This window comes from Octopus sinensis, linkage group LG13, assembly GCF_006345805.1.
Source record: "Octopus sinensis linkage group LG13, ASM634580v1, whole genome shotgun sequence".
NCBI lineage: Eukaryota > Metazoa > Mollusca > Cephalopoda > Octopoda > Octopodidae > Octopus > Octopus sinensis.
The window spans coordinates 25,364,332-25,391,831 of NC_043009.1; the positions used below are offsets into that span (position 1 = coordinate 25,364,332).

General features: G+C 39.4%; 1 protein-coding gene across 1 annotated transcript in view; it reads left to right on the forward strand.

Annotated features, from left to right (window-relative positions):
* LOC115218467 (heat shock protein 75 kDa, mitochondrial) overlaps positions 1–27,500 on the forward strand; it is a 192,406-nt gene that overhangs the window by 151,962 nt on the left and 12,944 nt on the right. Inside the window, exon 17 of the mRNA XM_029788301.2 lies at positions 17,897–17,969. Within this exon, the coding sequence (XP_029644161.1) occupies positions 17,897–17,969 (73 nt within the window). The remainder of the gene's footprint in view (positions 1–17,896; positions 17,970–27,500) is intronic.

The window sequence follows — 27,500 nt, forward strand, 5'->3', positions numbered from 1 at the left end:
AAAATTTTAAATTTGGTGCATTAATGTACTTTTCCAAGTTGAATTGCTGGAGTTATTTCACTTTCTCCTGAAAAATGTTTTTAAAAAGTTACAGAGGTTTAAATTTTGCTCATTTTCACCCAGTCAGGAAACAGGATTTGGAAGCTGTCATTTTGTGCATGACTACATTTTGTGGTCAACATCCTAAAGATAGCACATGTTTTTATATGAAAGTGTAAACATGTCAAATTCTGCTTAACATACAACATATAAGTCCCCATGACTTTTTTAAAATTTGGAATTTTCAGAAAAATTTTTTCAAATTTGTACTCTACACATGGGAATTCATCCGATTATGCCAAGAAATTTTTAGCTGTTATTTTTAGCACATCTCATGACCAGGGTACAAGCAACAGAACGCAGCATCAATGCATGTGGCATAATGTAGAATATATTTGTCAACACACATGCTTTCTCTCTAATGAAAGAGTACTCATGTTCTGCTTGTTACTATGAAAACAGGCATAACTGTATATATGGCTTACAATTGGCTAAAATTACCCAAAAGTGTCAAACTTTAATTGCTAATAGTTCTTTCTTTATTGATTTATAACGAAAATGATTTTCATGTCATTCATTAGCCTATAAAAGTTTATCATTACACTGAATATGAAATCAGTTTGAACAAAAATTGATACTGGCAGACAAACCCACTAAATCTGAGACTGATTACTAACATACTTAAGGGGCAGCTGGTATGAGACATGTATTTCACTGCTGGTCCTTGTGTGCCCCTTTTCCAGAGACATTCCTATACATACACATACAAGAACATAGACTGACACATACACACAGACATAGATATACACACATGCACACGCACATGTACATGTACACATTCAACTCAGACACATCAGCTTTGTGGTGTGACCTGTTTACCCAAGAACCTGTTACAGTTTGCTGATCACAAGACTGCAGTCATGTGAGATTATTTAGGTCACCCTAAACAAACAAGTCACCTCCAGTGACACAAGCTGAAAGGTCAAAGTGCAAAACTTTTTTTTTATCTGCTTCAGAGTTCCAGTTATAATAAAACCTATTTTCCCCTTCTGTTTGTAAATTAATTTGTACCATTGTTTTTACCTGCCTTTGGATCTTGTGTGTGTGTAGGGGAGACATGGGGGTATAGGTAGTAGTAGTAGTACTAGTGTAGGTTACCCACTTGTTCTAAAGGGATGGTGTTAGTGGTCATGACTGTTTCCTTTTGCTGTTCTATGGACAGCTGTGGTGGTGGTGGTAGTGGTGGTGATATGGTGTTTGTGAAAATTGTGGTTAGTAATGCTGGTTATCCAGGAATTGTGATGGTAGATTTAATTATGGTGTTGATGGTGGGACTTAGTGTGGTGGTGGTGGTGTTGGTGCTGGTGATCTATTTAGTAGGATGATTTTTGTGATAATGATGTTAGTGGTGGTGGTGGCAGCAGTTATCTCTTGTGACTTCTATTATCATTTACTGATAAAAACTTTCTGGAGTCAACCAATCTCTACTGTGAAAAACGCCAACTATTTTATCATTGTTTTTTTTTGGGGTGGGGGCGGTTGGGAAGAGGATGAAGTTGGTAGCTTGAAAACCAGAGCAAGTTTAAGACTGAAGTCCAGTGAAGTTTCAGTAAATTTTTGTGTATCTCAAGTTCACTGAGGATAGTGTGTGAGAGAATGGGTTTGGATGTGAGAGGATGGATTTGTGTGTGTGTGTGTGTGTGTGTATGGATACATAGTTGCCTAAAATCCCTGTGTCAATTATATAACTGGCAATTATATAATTGATTAAACTGGACTGGGTTTATTAGTGTTAATAAAATACAATATTGTATTCTTATGTAAGATCACTTTACAAATCAGTTTCATACCAGAAGTTGAGAAAACCCCAACAATCAGACTATTCCTTTCAACCTTTCCTGATGACTGCTGGGGTTTTCTCAACTTCCCTTGTAAATTGGCTGAGAATGTAATATATTTTATTAGTAACAATGATAATGGAACCAGTGGCAACAGTGGCCAAATATGCATAGGTGCTGGCATGGCTGCATGGTAAAAAGCTTGGTTCTCAACCACGTGATTCTGGGTTCAGTCCCACTGCATAGCACCTCTGGCAAGTGTCTTTTTTTATAGCCTCGGACTGACCAGTGCCTTGTGAGTGGACTTGGTAGTAGTAGTAGTAGTAGTAGTAGTAGTAGTAGACTCAAAGAAACACGTCATATATCTGTGTGTATGTGTGTCTGTGTTAGTTCCCCCATTCACAGTTTGACAACCATTGTTGGTGTGTTTCCGCTCCCCGTAACTTAGCAGTTTGGCAAAAGAGAATGATAGGATAACTACAAGGCTTAAAAAAGTACTGGGGTTGATACATTCGACTAAAGTTTTGCAAGGGGGTGCCCCAGCAGAGCCACAGTCTAATAAATGAAAAAAATAAAAGATGCATATATATACATATACTCACACAAATTTTTGTCGAGGAACATAGGCTCGAAACGTAAAAGACTTTCCATTTTTCTCAACCACTGGGCCATTGCGCTTCCACATGTGTATATATATATATGAATGAATACGTGTATGTGTTTTTATGTTATAATAAAAACAATTTTACATGCAAATCAAGAGTACTCAATAGATTTGGCAGAGTACAAATTTTATTATTCTTTAACAATAATAGTATTTAGAGTGACTTCAAATTTTTGACCAGTGCATCATCGAACTGTGTGTATGTGTGTGTTTCATCATCATCATCATCATCATTTAATGCCCGTTGTCCATACTAGCATGGGTTGGACGGTTTGACCAGGGCTGGCAAACTGGAAGGCTGCACCAGACTCCTTTCTGATTTGGCATGGTTTTCTACGGCTGGATGCCTTTCCTAATGCCAACTACGCCAAGAGTGGAATGGGTGCTTTTACGTGCCACTGGCATGGGTGCCATTTGCATGACACTGGTATCTGCCACAACTCTGATTTTGCTCAGCTTGATGGGTCTTCCTCTCAAGCACAACATAATGCCAAAGGTCTTGGTCATTGCCTCTGTGAAATATAGTTGCACTGTATAGCGCCTTTTCCAGGTGTTTTCTTCTAGCTTCAAGTCAACCAAAGCCTTGTGAGTGAATTTAGCAGACAGAAACTGAAAGTATCTTCTCATGTAGAGTTATATACGTATGTGTGTGTTTTTATGTCACCTTGTCTTAATGTTGCACATTAGTTGCGATGGAGTTTTACCATCACACTAGGGAAATAATCACTTTGCTTGGGAACAAGTGAGGGTTGGCAACAAGAAAGGTTCATTTGAGCACTACTTTACAAAGTGTATTGAGTACATTCTTCTCTGGCACCAATATTACCAAATCTGGCACTCCGTCAGTTACAATGAAGAGCGTTCCAATTATCCCGATCAACAGAACAGCCTGATCATAAAAATTAACATGCAAGTGGCTGAGCGCTCCACAGTCATGTGTACCCTTAATTCTGTATTGTGATTTAGCCCTACACAGAATGTGACAAGGATGGCTCTTTGAATTACAGGTACAACTCATTTTTGCCAGTTGAGTGATCTGGAGCAACATGAAATAAAGTGCAATACTTAAAAACACAATGCTCTGCCAGGAATTGTTATCATTAAGCCAGTGTTAGGAACATAAATTGTGACTAAGGTTTGGTGGAACATTTTAATTCAAAACTTATGAAAGCAAGACATTTGTACTCAGAGCCAGAGCTGGTTTTAGCCAGGTTGGTATCAAAAGGTTTAAGAATTGTTTCTCTATTATATATTTTAAGTCCTTCTAAAATACCGCCAGAGTAAACTATGGTAGACCCAGTACATTGGTTTATCCTTATTTCAGACTTTCTAAATCACTTAAAACTGTTTTATTTGTTCAGAATAAACACACCTGGTTGAAATTAACTCCACCCATGTTTACCGTTTACTGCTTTCACTTCTATCCCCAGCTCTCCGACTCCCCAACTCCCCAGCTCCATCTGTCACTCTCTGTTTGCACTCTTGCAAGCCTACCCATTCAGCTGTCCTCAATTCTTTTACTCCTATTCTCCCTTTACCCTCCGCTTTATACCTTGGCAATGTACCCTGATACCCCGTCTCCATCATCTTTGTTCCTGCCCCTGTGACATGCTTTAGCCTCTCGTCACCTGCCACAAAACCACCTCTCTCAATACTGCACCCCTACTCAATTGAGGTGGGGGTCTTATCTTGCAAGTTACTCGGTGACCTCACGATAGTGCTGGTGCTATGAAAAAGCACTTATGGCATTCTGTTAAGGGGTTGGCATTAGGAAGGGCATTGAAGCTGTATGAGCTTCATCAGAACAAACATTGAAGCTCCATATAGTCCTCTGTAGTCCTCTCGTTGAACCATCCACCTCATGCCAGCATGGAACACAAACATTGATGATGATGATGGTATTCCAGAGAGGCTGCTGGTCTAGTCATCAATTCTAGGCCAGTCGTTAATCCTAACCCAAGTATATTGAGAGAGAATTCCACAGTTTGTTAATGTCAAATTAAACCAACCCAACTCATTGTTACGCCACTGTTTGACAATAGGAAATGAATTCCTGTATGATGTTTGGTGATTTGTATTGGTCATTCAGTCAATCCTTCATCAAAGAGAAAATTGTGACCTTGTGCCATATATCAGAAACTATCATCATCGTCATCATTATTATTATTATTATTATTATTATCATCATCATCATCATCATTATTATTATTATCATCATCATCATCATTCCATTGAGATCGACTTTGCCTTTCATCCTTTCGGGGTTGATAAATTAAGTACCAGTGAAACACTGGGGTTGATCTAATCGACTGCCCCCTCCCCCCAAATTTCAGGCCTTGTGCCTACAATAGAAAAGAATTATCATTATTATGGTGACGAGCTGGCAGAATTGTTTGTGTGCTGGTTGAAATGCTGAGCAGTATTTCACCCATCCCTACATTCTGAGTTCAAATTCCGCCGAGGTTGGTTTTGCCTTAGCGAGCTGGCAAAATCATTAGGACACCAAGCAGAATGCTTTGCAATATTTCGTTTGTCTTTGTCTGAGTTCAAATCCCGTGCATGTCGGCTTTGCCTTTCACCTTTTCAGGGTTGTACCAATGAAACACTGGGGTTGTTATAATTGACTAGTCCCCCTCCCCCAAATTTCGGGCCTTGTGCTTTAGTAGAAAGTATTGTTGTTGTTGTTGTTATTTTATTATTATTAGAGCAGTTAAAAGAATGCCTCATCACTTTCTCCTCTGCTGTATTTATTTTGCTGCTGAAAGTCATAAAAGCAAAACCTTTTACTCTCTAAATTAGTAAATTACTATTTGTAAATCTCACAATGAGCGATATTCAGCAACAGTACTTTGGAGTAAAGATTATTTGCTAACAGATCATGGCAGTCCTGGTTTAGGATGAATGTTGCTGTAATTTAGCCCAGAACAATTATTCTGTGCAGATGAAGGGAAATAACCTGGAAATCGTGATACACAGATATTGTTTTGAGCTGAGTGGGGTTGCTAGATTCCCTTGTTTGAAAATATAAGGACACAGATTGTGTTGTATAGCCAGCTGGAGACGATGTCTCCTGGGGCTAAATTACAGTAACATTCGTCCTAAACCAGGACTGCCATGTTATGTTGGCAAATAATTTTTACTCCTTTTACTCTCTGTTATATCCTGTCACCATTTCTGTCCTGCATTCCTTCTCTGGTCTTCCACTCCCAGCATTATTCTTCTGTCTCTCTGCTCTCTTTTTATATGCTTTCTTGAATATGCCACCTTGAGGGTAACATCATACAATGGTGCCCATTTGTTTTCAGTCTTCCATGAAAAGCCTGTCCGGTCACAAGGAAATATTACCTTGCTCAGAAATGGGTGAGGCTTGGTGACGGGAAGGGCATCCGGCTATAGAAAAACAAATTCACCTTGAAAAATTCCATCTGACTCATGCCAGCATGTAGAAGTAGACGTTAAAATGATGGTTGCACCAGTGGCTGTGGTGGTGGTGATGATGGCGGTGGTGGTGGTGGTGGTGGTGGTGGTGGCGGTGGTGATGGTCGTTTCATCGTCATCATAATAGTGACAATGGGCACTGATGATGATGATGGTGATAATGATAATGATATTCTGACACAATTTTTATCTGGTTTTAGATACTGTTATGTGTTTTGAAGAGTCATCAATACACACACAGACTGATTATGGTTGTTGTATTTGTTGACGTCGCCACTACCACCGCCATCATCATCATCATCATCATCATCATCATCATCCTTGTTGTCATTTAGCTGTTAGTATCAAAGTCTTCTGTCACACTATTGTGACTTCTCTAATCTCTCCTATTTGTCTACATTTCAAACCAATCTGCGTGCACGCGCACACGCGTGTGTGTGTGCATGTGTGTGTCCACATACAACTAACAACACACGCATTCTTGCAATACATACCCTGCCTTATTTACATCATCTTTTCTCTTTTGTGTCTCACTCCCACCCCTCCTCTTCCTCCCCCCACCTTCTCCCCATACTTTATCTATTCTCCTCACCCCTCCCTCCTTCCCTCTCTCCTCTCCTTCCTCCTTGCATGTGATCAAGGTGAAAGGTCATTCATTGATTTGAGTATCTGGTTAGATAATGATACAGTGAGATAATATTCAGCATGATGGTTTGAGTGCAGTGGTGGTGGTGGTGGTGGTGGTAGTGGTGATGGTGGTGGTGGTGGTGGTAGAGGTGGTAGAGGTAGTGGTGGTATTATAGTGATGGAAGTTACGATCACAGTTATCTCTGTGATAGTGTCGTAGTGGTAGTGTTATGATACAACACCACACTAACCCGCCTTACATCCCCACTGCTTCATCCTCATACAGAGGGAGCAAAATAGATACCAGTTATATATTGAGGATGGGATCAGTTCTATATGAGTTATACTTGAGGTGGCAAGCTAGCAGAATGCTTAGCAGGATTTTGTCCATCTTTACATTCTGAGTTCAAATTCCATCAAGGTCGACTTTTCTTTACATCCTTTCAGGGCTGATAAAATAAGTACCAGCTGAACACTGGGATCATGTCCCCACAACTTCATCCTTATACAAAGGAATCAAAATAGATACCAAAAATTTTAAAAAAAGACTTGTTTGTTCTCAAAGACTGAATAAAGCAGTTGTAAGATTTGAACTCATGATCCTGTGGTAAGTAAAAGTGATAAGACAAATGAAACAGGTATGGGTATGGCTGTATGGTTAAAAAGTTTGCTTTGCAGCCCAATCATATGGTTTCAGGTTCAGTCCCACTGCACAGCACCTTGGCAGGTGTTTTCTCTTATAGCCCCAGGCCTATTAATACCTTCTGAGGGAATTTGGTAAACAGAAAGTTAAAGAAGTCTCTTGTATATGTGTATTGTTCATTGTTCACTTCCAGTCTTTCATGCAAAACATGTCAGGCCATGGGGAAATATTACCCTGCTTGGAAATAAGTATGGGTTGGTGTCAGGAGGAGCATCCAGCTGTAAAACAATACCTCAGCAAATTCCATTTGACCCATTCAGATGCGGAAAAGTAGATCTTTTATCTTTTATACTTGTTTCAGTTATTAGGCTGCGGTCATGCTGGGGCACCTCTTTGAAGCACTTTGAATCAACTCCAGGATTCATTTTTTTAAGCCTCATATTCTATCGGTTCCTTTTGCTGAACTGCTAAGCTACAGGGAGGTAAACACACCGGCACCAGTTGTCAAGTGGTGGTGGGTAGAAACATTGGTTGGGTAGACACAAAGACACATTCACATATATATATGACAGGCTTCTTTCAGTTTCCATCTACCAAATCCTCTCACAAGGCTTTGGTCAGCCTGAGGCTATAGCAGAAGACACTTGCTCGAAATACCTTGCAGTGGGACCGAACTTGGAACCATGCCGTTGGGAAGCAAGCTTCTTACCATACATATATATAAAGAGAGAGGAAAGATATATATATATATATATATATATATATATATATATAGAGAGAGAGAGAGAGAGAGAGAGAGAGAGAGAGAGAAAATGTCTATTTAGGTTCTCAATGTCTCCATTTTCTGTTAAGTTATAGTAAGAATTCCCAGAGTCGAAGAACACAAACAGAGAAGCTTACCAATCTTTGGAGTTTTAGCAAAGAGAGATAGACAGGAAGAATTGGTCAAATTCCTCAGCTAGCAGACTTTGGGGAAACCTCCGTCATGTTGCTGTCATGATTTCTGCATTGTTTTCTTGCTGAATGGTGGAATACCATTGATTTTAGCAGAGGAAAGCCTGCATGATTGTGCTACCAAAAGTGTGTGTGTGTGAGAGAGAGAGAGAAAGTCAGTATGTTGTGTGTGTGAGAGAGAAAGATTATGTGTACGAAAGAGACTATGTGAGAGAGAGAGAGACAGAGAAAGAGAGAAGCTGTATGTATGTGTGTGTGTGTGAGAGAGAGAGAGAGAGAGATAAAGGGGGAGAGATACTGTTTAGATGTAGTGTTTATTAATCTTCTGTGTGTGCATGTGTGTGTGTCTATATTAGTGTAGTGTTGTCTTTTAGTGTGTGCATATGCAAATGTATAAGTATGAATGGGTTTACTCTGATTTCTGTGTGTGTGTGGCTTTAACTTGATCTATATATGTGTGTATGTATGTTTGACATTAGTCTGTCTGTAGATGTATGTGTGTGTGTGTGTTTGTGAAGAATTTGATGTTTAGCCCCAATCAAAAAAACATTCCAACTGTGACCATCCCATCTGGTTTTCAAATGTAATACATTGAGTACTACATGACACCACACTAAAGTGTGTTATTTGAGGGGGTTTTGATATCTATCTTTAACAAATTGAGATATATAAAGGCTTCCTCGCAGACTCGTTCATTTAGAATGAATGTATAATGAATCGGGTTGTCCTATTCTCTTGTGTGTATGTATGCTATGACTGATTTATTATTGAGTATTTATATATATATATATATATATATATATATATATATATATATATACACGTGTATAATGTAACCACAGTCTGTTGTTACTATATATATAGTCAAAATAAGCAACAGGATATCAAGTAGTGATGCAGTACGACCGTTTCAAGCGGTTCCATTTAATTGAACAATGCAATCATTACATCAATTTAAATGCAGTGCCATCTTCAGCTGCACAGATAAAAAAATAGAATTTTAACCAGTTGGACACGTTAATATAATTTTTCTCAATACTTTAAGAGAGCAAGAACTTGGAAGAAATTCATGTTGTTGCTATTGTAGCTAAGAATAGACTACACTTCCAAGAATCGCATGAAGCCTATTTGGGGCGATAAGGTTGTAAGGGATTGTAATTCATTTCTAATTCATTTATCTCTTTATCAACTACTAAATCTAAGACTAGAAGACTATGTCTACTTTGAATAATGGACAAGAGTGAGTTACTGGCTCATGGCTAGGTATGGTCATAAACATTATCATATGTACCCCTTTTTCCTCAGGGAGGAAAGTAGACATTAGGAGTAGTCAGTTGGCTATCAGTAACTGTCCATAAAAAGTGGTTGGGTAGGGGAAGATTTTAAAACATGATGTTAATTACCAGTTAAAAGGTGGCCCAAAAGTAGATTTACAGTTATTCAGCTATCTCTTTTGCATTCATATATTAACAGTTTAGATTTTAATTATGAAAAAAATCTAAACCCATTATTCAGCAACATGGAGCACCTCCACATTATGTGTTGACAATAAGAGACTACCTTAACCAAGCCTTTCCACAGCGTTGATTTGGAAGACAGGGCAGCATCGAATGGCCACCACATTCACCTGCCCTGACACCAATGGATTTCTTTTTTGGGGGGTGTTGTAAAGAACAAGGTTTATGAGAGGAATCCCCAAACAGTAAATGAATTAAAGGATTATATTTCTGACGCATTCACTGAAATTGATGGAGATCGGAATATGTGCCGCATTGTGTGTCAGAGTGTTCTGAAGAGGTTTGAAGAATGGTGCAATATTGAAAGAGGACATTTTGAGCATCTGAGAGGTTAAACATTGTCTGTTTAAGATGTGCATAAAGAATATGATTGTAAGATAGAAAATTAAATGTAATTAAATGTTTTAAAAGAAATTTAAAGTGCCTATGTGATAACTATAAACCTACTTTTGGGCCACCCTATATATATATATATATATATATATATATATATTATATATATATGTGTATGTATATAGGTATATAGTGTCTACAACAAGATTCAGTCATACATATCCTCTCCCCTCCCCTCTTCTTCCTCCTCTGAATTACATATATCACTTAGAGAATACTATTAGTTCATGCATGGGTGCTTCAGATTCTTTGTGTGTGTATTTCGGTGTTTGTTCATCCATCCATTTTGTGCCCATTTTTTTTTCTGTCCCCGCATAAGTTGGACAATTTGACAAATACATATTTTCAAGGTATTATTTTACAGTAGCATGCTCTTCCTGTCACTCATTAACCCTTACCTGTTTTTCTTTTTTATTTTAAGTAAAAGAGTTTCTTGTTCTGTTCATTTTCCAAAGTGCTGAGCTAGCAAGCAATTTGTTCATGTGGAATATCAACAGACATCAGCGTTTATAGCTCAAAACTTTCATGTGAGGTGCAGTATGTCTCCATTCACACACACACACATACACACCCACACACACATACACACTTATATACATACAAGGGGTTGCTGAAAAGTTCCTGGCTTTGGATACAAGAAAATATGGGAGGATCAGTTATATTTTGACATTCCCCTCTCAGATTCACACTTATTGCAGTGGTCCTTCAATTTTTCTTAGCTCTGTAAAAGAACTTAGAAGGTTAGGCTTGCAGTCATGCCTTTCATGGTACCCTCAAAGCCAGGAACCTTTCAGTAACACCTCCCTCTCCCCCATATGTAGTGGGTCAGAAGATGCTAATGCAAGTAAAGAATTGATGTGTACCATGCCAGATGTGCTCAGAGAGATCAAATTCTGACTTCTTAATCAGAGTGAAGGACTCCAGAAGTAGATGAGTTGGTTGGAAGAGGTTCCATCTCAGTGGCAGCAAACCACCAGTTTGCCCTTTTTATCCAAAGCCATGTAGTAGCCTTATCCGTGACTTCAGTTATGAAATTTATGGCCCTCCTTTTACATGCAACAATAACTCAAAGCCCAGTCGGAGCCTTGCAGAATGAACATCCCATAAAATCTTGGCAACCCTCTTCAATTAACTTACAACATGCCTGCTAGTCTAGGCTTCTCCTTTGCGCTATATATATATATTCAAATACACACACACATATACATATGCATATATAAAAGCTTTCTATATGTACTCTATGACATACCCAACTGTAGATTCCAACCAGTTAAAACTCGGACTGTAATTCAAATTCTTTTCAGTTTCCCTTTGGATATACAGGAATGCACACACAGTTCCAGATAATGGTTATTTGTCATACAATTTAAATGACTCTATATAATTATATATACATTATACAGAGGATGTAAAATATCTGCTCTCTCTCTCTCTCTCTCTCTCTCTCTCTCTCTATCTATCTATCTATCTATCTATCTTTAATTTTATCTCTGGTCAATTTTTCCCTGAAGAAGGACTGTATCCAAAACGTTGGGTTTTTCCACTCCTCACACCAATGACCTTGGTGATGCATTCCTTCAAATGCTTTATGTCTTTTATCTCTCCACGATACGCCATGCCTTTCAAATGCCCCCAGAAATAGAAATTAAGAGGGGTCAGATCAGAGGATTTAGGGGGTCTAATAAACTGTTTCTCATAAAAAAGAATCAATTTTTCCTATGTATGGAGACTTTTGAATCACCCTGTATATTCTTGTAGGAAATTGAATGAACTAATACAATCTTCTTTGTCATTCAACTTTTTGGCCGATAGGGTTAAATAGAAGGGAGCAGGATGACTCATGCAGGTTCATCTTAAACTGTTAAAAACAGGGGTCCTTGTAAGATTTTACTGTTATAATTTGTATGTAAACTTCTACAATGCGCAAAATATTTTCAGAATTTAAAAAAATATAATTTCTTATAATATTTAATTATAGAAATAGGATAGGATTTTTTAAACATCAAATGGCTGCGTTGGTTCTTTTGAGTAAAACAGGAACCATGGTTGAGAATCACTGGCGTCAAAGAAAAGTAGTTCTCTCAATCTTGAAAAGCCAGATGAACTGAAAGCATAAAGATGCAGCATAAAAATAAATTTCTATAAACTGATAGTTTATTCACAGGAAAAGACATTGGAACTTAATTTGCTTTAAAGATAGTCATCAGAAAAGACTAGTGAAGCCCACATTGAAAATTAGTGAGGTAGTTATGTGTTTGTGTGTGTGTGTGTGTGTGTGTGTGCGCATAGAATGTAACTAAAGACATATTTGAGACACTTCTCTATATATATATTTATTTTGTATAGACGTTGGTCACGGTCCAAGTAATTTCTAGCTAGTTGAACAATTTCGCAATGAATAAGTACCTTGAATATTTGAATTAAATAGATTTTTTTAGGTTCATGTATCTCATTAATGCTTTTGTATGTATGTGTGTGTGTGATTCACATTGTCATCATTCAACATCTGTGTTTCATGCTGGCATGGGTTGGGTGTATTTCAACTAGATCCAATATCTCCAAGCACCACATCATGCTCCAGTGTCTGCTTTGGCACAGTTTCTATGACCAACCACCTCACACAGTAGACTTGGTCCTTTTTTCATGTTGCCTGCATAATGAGGTTGTCGTGCAACTCGCAGGAGTAGCAACCCTGGAGGGATGTGAGCTTCATGCTAGGGGATAAGGGGATTACAGTAAGGACTGAGGTGACCAAGCAGGTTCTTGTAAAAGGATCTGCATGACTACCCACATTAAGTAGGAGGAAGGCAAAGAGAGAGAGAAAGAGGACATAACCAGTAAGAGTTGAAGGGGATAGATAATGGCAGTGAGGTGTCCAGGTGACCCCCATCAGGCACAAGGTGCATAGAAATGGGTGGAGAATGTTGCATATCCCAAAAGGGATATATATATATATACCCTTATTATTTTCACAGTAAAGTTTGCGTAGTTTTGAACCTCTTTGGTACACAGTTTTAATTTTTTAATTAATATTTGCTGCTGAATGTAACTGCACGGTGGATTTTAAAAAATTAGAATGTATGATTATGTAGCACATGTATTCTCTGTGCTGCATAAATAGGCATTAATCTTAGTGTCCTTATGGAAGGAGCATGGATGGCAAATGAATTTATTTGCACATTAATGCAGAAACTCAAGTCTAGGGGTAACTATAGAAATATTTTTATTTTTCATTCCCTTTGAAATTACTCATATTTGTGGTTTGAGCTTTAACTGCCCTTTCCAGCATGTAAGGTGTCCTGTTAAAGGTCACCTCTTTTGTGTATAAATACATACACCATTTTATATATATATATATTCCAGAGTAAGCACATAAATGTGAAACAAGGTGGAAAAAGAGAGTACTCAAATACCAGAGGTAGAGTAATATGCTTTATTTAAAAGCAGCAGAAATATAACAAAAGCTGTTACTCAGAGTTTCATGTTCACGTTTGTAAGACTGTTTTGTTAAAAAAACTGTCCGACGAATGGGAACGTGATGCTTTTAAATAAAGTATATATATATATATATATATATATCTATATATATATATATATAATATATATATATATATATATATGCCAGAGAAAATCAGCCCTGTGCTCCTTATAGAGTAATGTGAATTAACGACACACACACATCCACATGTATAAATAGATGGCCAAATGCATACACACACATATGCAAATAGCAAGAGAGAGAGAGAGTGAAGTGGGGAGATGAGGAGATTGATGTATCTATTTCTCACTGCTTGGGTCTGTGTTTGTGTGCCAGCACACTGAAATCAAAGAGAAGAAATGAGAAAAACAAATGATTCTCTCTCTCCCTGCCTCTCTCTCTCTCCCTCTCCCCTCTCTCTCTCTATTGTTCCACATTAGTTGGTATTGATTCATGTAAGTAGTACAAGTGATACCCAAGATTTTACTGAAAGAGAAACACAAAGCCAGAGACTGTGTGTGTGTGTGTGTGTGTGTGTGTGTGTGGTGTGTGTGTGTGTGTGGAGAAGGGACTGGGTGTGGTGGTGGTGGTGGTGGAGGTTGTCCTGACACTTTGCTCAGTCTTCACTCATTCTTACATAACTACCATTAGCTAGTGAGCTCAATAGGTAGATATTAGGTAGGTTGTTTGATGTTGCATCTTTAGTCTTCCACAGTCATACATACATGCTTGCTTGCTTCCTATCCACATGGTTCCAGGTTCAGTCCCACTGTGTGGACAAGTATATTCCACTCTAGCCTTGGGTCAATCAGAGCCTTCTGAGTGGATTTTGTAGGCAGAAACTGAAAGAAGCCTGTCATACATATATATATGTATGTATATTTATGTATGTGTGGCTTTGTGTCTATGTTATACCCTTGCCCACTATCAATTGACAACTGATGTTGGTGTGTTTATGTCCCTGTAACTTAGCAGTTTGGCAAAGAAAACCAATAGAATAAGAACCAGGCTTACAAAGAATAAGTCCTGGGGTCGATTTCTTAGACTAAAACCCTTAATGGCAGTGCTCCAGTATGGCCACAATCAAATGACTGAAACAAGTAAAAGAATTAAGATATATACATATATCATCATCATCATCATCATCATTTAACATCTGCCTTCCATGCTGGCATGGGTGGGACAGTTTGACAAGAGCCAGCCATGCAAGACTTCTGTAACTGTTTTGGCATGGCTTCCACATGCATACACACACATATATAGGCATAAGTGGGAGTAGTTAAGGAGTAAAACAGGTGAAGTTTCCTTTTCGAGTCACAATGACTCATGAGGGCCAGTTTCCATGTTTCCATGTTGGATGTATTTCCCACCTGAATGGGATGCCAGTCCCTTGCAGGGTTACGCATTTTTGCCAGCCAAGTGGACTGGAGCAACGTGAAATGAAGTGTTTTTGCTCAAGAATACAATGCGACCCTGTCCTGGAATTGAAACAACAATTTCAAGATCATGAATCCAACACCTGAACCACTAAGCCACGTGCCTCCATCAAAGTAGTTGGGAGGGGATTAACATAATAGTGATGCAGTGCTATGACAGACACTGAAGGTATACACACAAACATGCGCACCACATGGGTGTAGGTTCAGTTCCATTACATGGTACCTTGGGCAAGTGCCTTCTACTACAGCCAGGAGCCAACCAAAGCCTTCTGACTGAATCCGGTTGATGAAAACTGAAAGAAGCCTGTTATATAAATATATATATGTATATGCATATTTTGTGTGTGTATATATTGTCTTTTACTCTTTTACGTATTTCAGTCATTTGACTGCAGTCATGCTGGAGCATCACCTTTAGTTGAACAAATCGACCCCAGGACTTATTCTATCAGGCTCTTTAGCCAAACCACTAAGTTTCAGGGACATAAACACACCAACATCAGTTGTCAAACGATGGTGGCAGGGACAAACACAGACACAAAGATGCACTCATAAATATATATAAATACATGCATATATACACACGCTGGTCTTCTTCCAGTTTCTGTCTACCAAATCCACTCACAAGGCTTTGGTCAGCCCTTGACTAGAGTAGAAGACACTTGCCCAAGGTGCCAAGCAGTGGGACTGAACCCAGAACCATGTGGTTAGGAAGCAAGCTTCTTACCACACAGCCACACCTGCGCCTATACATACCTGTGTTTGTCTTTGTGTCTCTGTTTGTCCCCAATCACCACTTGAGGTGATTTGTTTATGTCCCCTGTAACTTAGCAGTTTAGCAAAAGAGACCAATAGAATAAATACCAGGCTTGAAAAATAAGTACTGGGGTTGATTTGTTCCTCTGAAACCCTTCAGGGTAGTGCCCCAGCATGGCCGCATTCCAATGACTGAAACCAAGAAAAGATAAAAGATACTTGAACATCATAGGTCATCATATTATATATATATATGTGTGTGCAATGCAGCAAGTTGGCAGAATCATTAGCATGCTAGGCAAAATGCTCAGCGGTATTTTGTCTGTCTTTACATTCTGAGTTCAAATTCTGCCAAGGTCAGCTTTGCCATTCATCTTTTTGGGGTTGATAAATTAAGTACCAGTTGTGTACTGGAGTCGATTTAATTGACTGGCCCCCTTCCCCAAATTTCGGGCTTTGTGCCTAGAGTAAAAAAGACATTGTACATAGAGTAAAGATCATGGGAGTGAATAAGTGTGTGTGTATCAGGGAGAGGTAGAATCTAAAATTTTTAGACTGACCTTTGACCCTGTAGCATGTGACCTTCTCCACACTTATGTTCACACATTCCATAAAAACACATTCTTTGAAAGAGAAAGAGAGAGAGAGAGAGAGAGAGAGAGCCTTTTCTAGGGTCCATCACAGGTGTTATCAGTACAGTCAGAAATTGTGACAGAGTGTTAGAGGAGTGTAATGGGTGGGACACAGGTATCAGAGGGTAAAGGGAGTGGAATAGAGTTAGAGATAGGAACAGGATGTGGGATAGTGTTTATTTCCTGCATGGAAACATAAAGTCATTCTGATTTGGTTGTGATTGTGATAGATAATGTCAAGTCAGCTTTGGTCAAAGACATTCCCTTGCTGACCATCCACCCTGCTCTTTTGTATGTATCAGGGACTTCAATGCCCAATGTGTATTTTCTTTACACATTAATATTATTTAATTATTAAAATAAGACAGCAAACTGGCAGAATCATTAGCATGCTGAGCAAAATGCTTAGTGATATTTCATCTTCCACTACATTCTGAGTTCAAATTCCACCGAGGTCGACTTTGCCTTTCATCCTTTCAGGGTTAATAAATTAAGTACCATTTGCATATGGGGGTTGATCAAATTGACTGCCCCCTACCCCAAAAAATGTTGGGCCTCGTACCTAGAGCAGAAAAGAATTATAAGCTATTTTAAGGCGGCGAGCTGGCAGAAATGTTTGCATGCTGAGCAAAATACTTAGCGGTATTTCATCTGCCACTACATTCTGAGTTCAAATTCTACCAGGTTCGACTTTCATCATTTCAGGGTCAATAAATTAAGTACCAGCTGAGTACTGGGGTCAATGTGATCGACTGCCCCCTACCCCAAAAAATGCAAGCCTTGTGCCTATAGTAGAAAGGATTACTTAATCATAAAAATATAACGGTATTTTTTTTCAAACATCTAGTGGCTATAAGGGTCCATCCAAGTAAAATAGGTATCAAAAGGGTCCTTAAGGAAAATGGTTGAGAACCACTGGTTTAACGGTTTCTTCATTTTCTTGTGTCTTGGTGTTAAGAATGGCAATGCAGGTAGTAAACAGTGGGCAAGGTACACAGCGCCACCACCACCACCACACTGTACCCTGGAACTGACCATAACAATAGTAGTGGAGTGAGGTGGGTGTTGTGGTGTGGCACCCCTCCAACTGATAAACTCTCCTATCTGATTGGCTAAAGACCAGACATCCTGCAAGTGTTTAAGGATTGGCCTGACAACAGGCCATAATTGTTCTCTCATATTTTATACTTTACTTGTTCTCCTGTCCACACCTCACCTTACGGTATATATTTGTTTGTGTGTATGTATGCATGCATACACTCGCTGTGTATATCATATATACGCATGCACACACATACACACATGCGAATGTGTGTATGTGTGTGTGTATTTCTACCTGTATATCTCTCTTATTTCTCTATCTACCTGTCTCTCATTAAAAAACCTAACATTGTATTACTTTTGCTAACGACACAGTTCTCTGCACTAATTAAGATTTTATTGATAAATAATTGTTCTTTTTGTGTTTCTAATTCCAGCCACCCACTAATTAAGCACTTGTTTAGCTTAAAAACCCAAAATCCAGATCTGGCTGACCTGCTTATTCATCAAGTAAGTTCTAAACTTTGTATGTGTCCATGTGCATGTGTGTATCAGCAATGTTCTATGCTGTTCATGTTGGCATGGGTTGGACAAATCTGTTCACCTAGACAAGTTAGGAAGGACTTCATCTTGCTTGCATTTCATTTTGGCCAATTTTTTTTCTCCAGTCCTTCCTAACACCAACCACTTTAGAAAGTTGACTGGGTATACTGTCCAAGCCACCATTACTTCAGAGATCTCCAACCAACCACATGGTTCTGGGTTCAGTCCTACTGTGTGGCATTTTGGGCAAGTGTCTTCTACTACAGCCTCAGGCTGACCAAAGCCTTGTGAGTGTATTTGGTAGACAGAAACTAAAAGAAGTCCATTGTATATATATATATATATGTGTGTGTGTGTGTATGTTTGTGTGTCTTTTTGTCCCTCCACCATCACTTGACAACCTATGTTGGTGTGCTTACATCCCCATAACTTAGCAGTTTGGCAAAAGTGCCCAATAGAATAAGTACTAGGCTTACAAATAATAAGTTGGGGGGGGTCGATTTGTTCAACTAAAGGCAGTGCTCCAGCATGGCCAGATGACAAATAAATAAAAGAATATAACATATAAGAATATATATATATACGTATAACAGTATAATTCTGTGCCCAAATCAAAGTCAAGTAAAGAATTGCATAAAGACATACAGACAAATCAAAAAGTCTTACAGCTGTTTCTGGGAGTGTGGAAAGAAGTGTTTAGGTAAATCCTTGATGACTTCAGTAACCCACATTTCCTTCATCAGAGAATATGCACGGATTCCGAGTTTTAAATAAAATCATAAAATTATTCATGATATTGTAAGAATATGATTCAGCTGTTGTAATTAGATATAAGTATTTGAATTGAAAAGGATTTACCTACACATGTCTTCGAACATTCCCAGAAACAGCTGTAAGGCTCTTTTGTATTTATTGGATTCGTTTGAAGACTTTCCTTTTGGATTATTGTAAACTGTTATCTCATTAGCTTAAAGACATTTTGATTTGTCCTTATGTATTTATGCAATTATCCAACTTTGATTTGGGCACGGAAATACATGGTTATATGTATATATATATATATTTATATGTTAGTTAGTTAGTTAGACTCAAAAGCAAATAGCAAGGCCATGTAGGGGGACATGGAGTTAAGTACAGGGTGGTGTTCATGTAAAGAGTTCAGGCCACTTGAGGTCAAGGGAGGCTTTGAACAAAGCGATCATCGGCATCTTCACCATCTCGTCTGGCAGCTTGTTCCACGGATCCGCAACCCGGATGGAGAAAGCTTGTTATATGTTTGCATAATTAAATTGGCATATATATATATATACACACACTCTGTGTTTAGATGGGTGTCAGCTTTGATGAGGAGTGTTATTGACCTTGAAATGTGTCACTTTCTAATTAATACTTTAATCTAATCATTCAATAAATTGAGCTCTACTCTGTTGTTTCTTGAAAAGAGTTTATATATATATATATATATATATATATATATATATATATATGTGAGTGTGTGTATGTATGTATATATGCATGTGTATATATATATATATGTGTGTGTGTGAGTTTTTGTTCCTTCTCGAGCCATGCCTGGCTCATAGGGCCGGTTTCCTTGGCGTTTAGGTTCCCCACCTCGCTGGGATGCCGGTCCATCACAGATGAGCTGCAAGATGCAGGAGGAAAGAGTGAGAGTAAGTTGTGGTGAAAGAGTTAGCAGAAGTTCACCATTACCTAAACACACTCATCACCTGGTCTGAGATTCGAACCTGCGATCTCTCGATTGCGAGTCCGCTGCTCCAACCACTAGGCCATGTGCCTCCACACACACACACACACACACATATATATATATATATGTATGTATCATCATCATCATTTATTGTCTACTTTCCATGCTAGCATGGATAGACCTTTTGTAATGCCTTTCATGTCACCAACCTTCACCTGTTGCCGATCAAGGTAATAATTCCCCATGCCCAGAAGATATCCTTGCAGAAGAGTGGAAATGAATGACACTGCTTGTATGACAGTGACACTCATTTACAACTGTCACTCAGTGTCAAGACAAGGAAACACGAGCATACACATACTATTACACACATATATACATACCATATATGTGTATGATGGGATTCTTTCAGTTTCCATTTATCAATTCCATTCAAAGGTTTTAGTCAACCCTGGGCTGTAGTAGAAAACACTTGCCCAAGGTGCCATGCAGTGGGACTAAACATGGAACCATGTGATTGAGAAGTAAACTTCTAATTCACACAGCCATGTCTGAATAATATAGAGAGAGAGAGAAAGAGAGACACAGACAGACAGGATGATGTAAAAAAAAAGAAACCATTGTAACGTATGATGTTATTGGTTTTTGTAGTGGTCGTGGTGGCAGTGGAAACAGCAGTGATTCTGTTTGGTCAGAATGGTCAGGCAAAGTCTTGGATATTAAAAGAAGTGGCAGTATCTATCAGCTGATGATTCAGTAGAACCTTTTGAGATAATGGAGACAAACAGAAGGAATGAGCAAAAAGCGGTTGGCGGCAGTGGTGGTGGTGTCTGTGTGGTGGCAGGAGAGAGAGTTGGTGTGACATAGGTATAGTGATAGATGGAGAGAGGGTTGGTGAGAGATAGTGATAATAGAGATGATGATGTAGACAGAGGGAAAGAGGGAGCGTTGGTGAGAGGGTGGGAGGTAACAGTGTAAGTGGAATAAGGGGGAAGTTAGTGGGAGATGGCTGCGTGTGTAGAGGGGGAGGCACGTTGGTGCAAGATGGCTGTACAGATGGACAAGTGGGATAGTCGGTGAAAAAATGGTGGTTTAACCAGAGGAGAGGAAAGATTGGTCGGGGATGAAGGACAAACAAAAGCAATCAAATGGAAATCAAAACTAAAATAAAATAATTGCAGTAATCAATCAAGAATATGTGCCAAGTTAGGCCACAATTTGGCTGTAGCTGCCAGCCAGCCACACTTCATTCCAGAAATGTCTTACAAACAACAACAATAACAACAACTGTGTGTTTACCGATGGAAGATTTAACCCTTCAGCATTTAAACAAGCCATATCCTGCCCAAATATTTTATATGTTTTATATTTAACTCAGTCAGTTCTGGCCTCAAAAAATAAACAATCACATCATTGAAATCTTGAAGCTACCAGATAATGCATCATCATCATCATCATTTAACATCTGCTTTCCATGCTAGCATGGGTTGGACGATTTGACTGAGGTCTGGCGAACCAGATGGCTGCACCAGGCTCCAGTCTGATCTGGCTGAGTTTCTACAGATGGATACCCAACCACTCCGAGAGTGTAGTGGGTGCTTTTACGTGCCACCGGTACGAGGGCCAGTCAGGTGGTACTGACAACGGCCATGCTCAAATGGTGCTTTTTATGTGCCACCTGCACAGGAACCGGTCCAGCGGCACTGTCAACGACCTCACTCGAATGTTTTTTTCACGTGCCACCAGCACAAGTGCCAGTAAGGTGAGGCAGGTAACGATCACTCTCGAATGGTGCTTTTTACATGCCACCAGCATGGAAGCCAGTTTGTTGCTCTGGCAACGATCACACTTGTATGGTACTCTTAGTGCTCCAAAACACTACATTTGACCGAATAATTTGAATGTTAAAAGTGTTAGACCTCTGCTGACATTGTTGGATCAGATTAGGAGCCAGTTTGGGACAGGTTTTGGACTATTTTGGAGCTTGGTAGCAAATAAGTTTCACTGAATGATCGCAGTTTCAACTTCAAGTGCCTGGAAAAGTGCCTGTGTATATGCATAACAGCTGCAAGATACATCACAACTGCCTAAAAACATCACAACTGCCCAGAAACATCACAACTGCCGCTGTATGTTACAGTTGTACATACATAGTACAACACTGCCAATATATATATATCTCAAGCTGCCCATAAATATCACAACTGCCCATGTACATGTTTCAGAATGTTTTATTCTATAGAAATCATTATCACATTTTACTTAGATGTTTATACCACTTTCTACATGTCAATACCATTCTAAACCCTCGTACCTGTGCCACTTTATGCCTGCATGATTGTGTCACAATACTTTATTCGCACACATTGGTGCCATTTTATAACTGCAAGTTACTGCCACTACAAGTTCACATGTTATTACCGTTTTGTCCCATTAACTTGTTGCTCTCACTCTGAACCCACATGTGATTATTTCTTTGCCCCCTCACCTTCATGCCAATTTATACTCTATCCCCATTACCCCATGTATCAGTACAAATACTCCCATAACAACTGTAACACTTTACTGACATGTTACTACCACTCTATACCCGCATGTTAGAACCACTTTCTACCCAAATATTTGTACCACCTCACCCACATGTTCATGCCACTTTACCTACATGTTGGTACAGTTTTACCTGCATGTGTGTACCACTTTACGCATATGCTGGTACTAGTTCACCCATATTTCAGTGCCTCTTTCTCTATGTTTGAACATCTTTTGCCCACATGATGGTGCCAATTCACCAACATGTAGGTTCGTCCTTCGCTAATACATTGGTGTCTCTTCATTTACATGTTGGTTTTGCCTCACCTACCTGTTCGCACCAGTTTTCATCTACATGTTTGTACCACATGTCATTCACATGGTAATACCACATGTCAGTGCCAGTTTCTTTTTCTTCTGTCAATACCAGTTCCAATTGAGGAATGAGACATGTGAAAGATAAGAAAGGTACTTTGCTATAACATCACATGACAGCATTCATAATTTCTGTCAGTTCTATCACCATTTCACACTTGTTCCACATATTGGTGCCACATTGCACACATTTTGGTGCTACTTCACTTACATGTTGGTACCTGCTGCCATCCCTTTATCCTTACCATTTTTCTTCACCTACATGTTTGTACCACATGCCACTCACATACTGATACATGTCAGTACCACTTTTGCAAAAATTAAAAATCTAAAGTTTTTTTGTTTTTGTTTTTTTTTTCTACACCGATTCCAGTTCTAATGGAGGAATGAGACAGGTGACAGATAAGGAATATACTTTGCTGTAATATCACATGTTGACATTCATAATCTCTCAGCTCTATAGTCATTCCACACTCTCCTCCCCCACTACCTCTTGCGATTCTATCAAATTCCTCTGTCTTCTCATTTAATTAGCAACGTAGCATACCTCTTCCTTCACCAGGTGCTGCTTTTGACTTTTTTTTTAGGAGTGGGAGTGGGGAGAGTTACCTATGACTTGCTATCTTTCTGCCAGCCAACCACACACACACACACAGGTGCACGCATGTCTCCTTTAATATGAATGTCTAAATCCATCAGCTGTAAAAGCTGGAAGCGAGAGATTTGGCAAACAGCTGGATGATAAGCTGGTAATTTCCTCTCTAACTATTGTACTAGACACATCTGTAGCAACTGCCTGGGAGAGAAACACATACAAACATATGTACACACACACACATGCATACATTCAAATACACGCATACACTCGCACACACACAATCTCACACACTATGTGTGCCAGCATGGCTGTATGGTAAGAAGCTTGCTTCCCACTGACATGGTTCTGGGTTCAGACCCACTGCATGGCACCTTGGGCAAATATCTTCTACTATAGCCTTGGGCTGACCAAAGCTGTACAAGTGGACTTGGTAGATGGAAACTGAAAGAAGCCCATCATATATATGTGTGTGTGTGTGTCTGTGTTTGTCCCACATTAATGTTTGACAACTGGTGTTGGTCTGTTTTCATCCCCGTAACCTAGCAGTTCAGCAAAAGTGACCGATAGAATAAGTACTAGACTTAAAAAAGTCCTGATGTCAATTTGTTTGACTAAAACCTTTGGATGAGATGCTCCAGCATGGCTGCAGTCAAATGACTGAAACAAGTAAAAGTGTAACAGTGTGTGTGTGTGTGTGTGTGTGCGTATGTACTATCATTTCTTGTGTTTAACCCTTGACAACTGGTGTTTGTTTATTTATGTCCCCCATAGCTTAGTGGTTCAGCAAAAGAGACTGATGGAATAAGTAACAGGCTTTTAAAAAAAGTTCTAGAGTTGATTCATTCTTCAAGGTGGTGCCCCTGGCATAAAAGGTATATATATATATATACACAGGTGCAGGCGTGGCTGTGTACTAAGTAGCTTGCTTACCAATCACATGGTTCCGAGTTCAGTCTCAATGCATGGCACTTTGGGCCAGTGTCTTCTACTGTAGCCTTGGGCTGACCAAAGCCTTGTGAGTGGATTTGGCAGACGGAAACTGAAAGAAGCCTGTCGTATGCAGAGTTCAGTTGGACAAATCAAACCCAGTATTTTTTTAAAGATCTGGTACTTATTCTGATAGCTTCTTTTTGCCCAGCCGCTATTACATGGACATAAACAAACCAACATCAGTTATCAAACTGAGAAACAAAGACACACACACACACATACAATGGGCTCCTTTCAGTTTCTATCTTCCAAATGCACTCACAAGGCTTTGGTTGGCCCAGGGCTATAGTAGAAGATATCCAAGGTGTTTTGTGGTGGGACTGAACCCGAGGCCACTTTGGTTGGGAAGCAAGCTCCTCAACTACACAGCCATGCCTTTAGTTATATGGTGCTTGCAAATCATGAGAAAAGGACTCAATACATTGACAGCTGTGTTAATGTTTCATCTGGGACTATGTTAAACTATCTTTTGATATTTTTTCTTAATAATAATCTCCAGGTGAAATATCTTACAAGTTATTGGTAACTCTTGCAACAGAACTATCAATCTCTCTTTGCCAACCTCTCCCCACTCCTCTTTCCCTCCCTCATTTTCTCTGTCTTTCTCACTTCTCTCTTCGTGAAACTTCCAAATAAATGGCTACAGCGTGTGAATTTACTTTGAAGTGTTAAAATTCCACTGTTTCTTTCTTTTATCTCCGTGTATCCACTATTTTCACTTCCCAAATGTAGCCGTTCCTCCCTCTCTCTTTCTTTCTCTCTGTCTTGTTATAGTTTCTTGTTTCTCACTACAACCTGTTTCTGTAAAGCTATTCATCCATCCATCCAGCTATCAATCTACATACCTACCTCCCTGTCTATCTATCCAGCTTCTTAGCCATCTATTTTTCCATCTATCTGCCTATACATCTATGGACTACATCCATCCATCTGTCTGTCTGTCTATCTATCCATCCATCCCTCTTTCTATCTATCTATCTATCTATCTATCCACCTATCTACCTACTTATCCATCCATTGATCCATCTAGTTATTCCTCTATGTATGTTTTATATATCCATCTATCTGGTTGTCTATCTATCCATCAGTTCATCCATCTCTTACCTGTATCTCTCTCTATATATATATCTATCTATCAATCCATCCATCCATCCCTCTCTCCCTCTCTCTCTCTCTCTCTCTCTCTCTCTATCTATCTATCTATCTATCTATCTATCTATCTATCTATCTATCTATCTATCTATCTATCTATATATTCACCCATCCATCTATCAACCCCCATCCTTCACACTCTCGAAATCCTTCCCTTATCAATCTTAAGACAAATCCGATGAACTTTGAACCAGTATGTCATCAACCCCTTAGCCCCCTCCTTTCAGTTCAGCTCCCATCTCCCTCTACCACTTATCTGCTTCTACTTCCCCTCCCATGCAGAACGAGGGTGGGGGTATGTGTAAAACTATGCAACATCTCCAAAGACCTCACCAGCATTACTAATAATAACACTGTTATTACTATTATATAACTGCCTTGTACTACTATTACCACCATCACCACCACCACCACCACCACCACCACTACTACTACTACTACTACTACTACTACTGGTATTGTTATTGCTATCAATACTAATAATGGTATTACAGCTCCTCTTACTACTACTACTACCACCTCAGTTTCATGAGGGGGAGCCAGTATGAGATACTCAATTGTGCTAGAAATAGCAGCTAAATCTCCCTCTGATCTCACACAACTACCATCTTAGAAAAAAAAAACATTAGATACAATGTAATCCTACAGGAGTGGAGTGGTTAGACAGGATGGTCACGGTTGGAATGCCTTTGATGGATGGTAAATCAGATCTTCTCAATGAGGTCAGGACTGATACTGACCTGGGGTTAAACAACAACAGCTACAACAATAACTATTCCAAAATTATTACTACTGTTGTTATTATTATTATTATTATTATTATTATAATTATTATTATTATTATTATTGCTGCCAAGTACACTAAAAGAGCTGTCACAGCTGCTGCTACTACTATTACTAAGACTACCACTGATGGTGGTGGTGGTGGTGGTGCTGCTGCTCCTGCTGCTACTGCCACTGCTGGCTGTTTAATCAATGAATGAAATGATGGTGTCTTGAACAGCTGCTACTGCTGCTGTTGTAACAAGAACAACACTGGAGTCCCTATGTGGGTCTCAATCTGCTGAAAATAGCAGTCAAATCTCCCCTCCAAATTACACACCTGCTGTCATCTTGAAAAGGAAAGGAAGGAAGGAGATGCACTGTGCCTAGGAAGTAGATGGAATGGTCACATCTGGAATGCCTATGATCATAAGCCCACTTTTTCGTGATTGTTCTGAGGTTAAACAACAGTGGTGGTGGTGGTTGCTACTACAGCACTGACAATAACATAAGTCTCCAGGTGGTCCCTTACCCTTCTAGAAATAGCAATCAAATCTTCCTGTAATCACACACAGTTCTATATTGAAAAGGTAGGACATACTGGATAACTTTGCCCTGGTAGTAGTATTGCTGTACAGTTAGATGGACTTGTCATGGTTGGAACGTCTGATCATTGGGGTTAAAATAACAAGAACAGCAGTCGTAACAAGCGGACTGCTAATCTGCTAGAAATAGCAGTCAAACTTCTCTCAAATCGAATCCATACCATGATTTTCCAAACAGGTACATTACATATGCAAAAAGTAGGATGGCCAAAGCTGGATTGTCTTTGACCATAAAGTGCTCTTGCTTGATTGGAGCTAGCCTAGGGTTAAACAAAACACTAGCTGCTGGAGTTTAACCTAGGAGCACTTAGGTGGTTGCTGGACTTGCTAGAGATAGCAGCCAAATCTCCCTCAAATCACAAAATAAGAATGTAGTCACTTGTATGTTTAAAAAGAGGCATGGTGGTCATGGAGGGAAAACGTTTGATTGCAAGGTCTGCTCGGTAAGGGCTGACGAGGGGCTAAGCAACTGTAGCGTTTGTTATTAGGTGATGCAGTAGTAGCTACCACTGCAACAATTTCTATTGCGACTGCAGCTGTAACTGCAATAATGTCAATAGCAGCAGAGGCAGCAGTGGTGGTGGTGGCAGCAGCATTAGTAACATCGACAGTTGGCGTCAATCATCAGTTGATGTGTGTAGGTGGTGTTGTGAACCAAACAGGCTCCGAAGATGCAACACTGGATGCTGCTACTGTGTGGGTGGGAATGTGTGTGTGCGTGTGTGTGAATGCATGCGCGTGTGTGTGTGTTTGTGTATATCTATGGCTGTGAAATC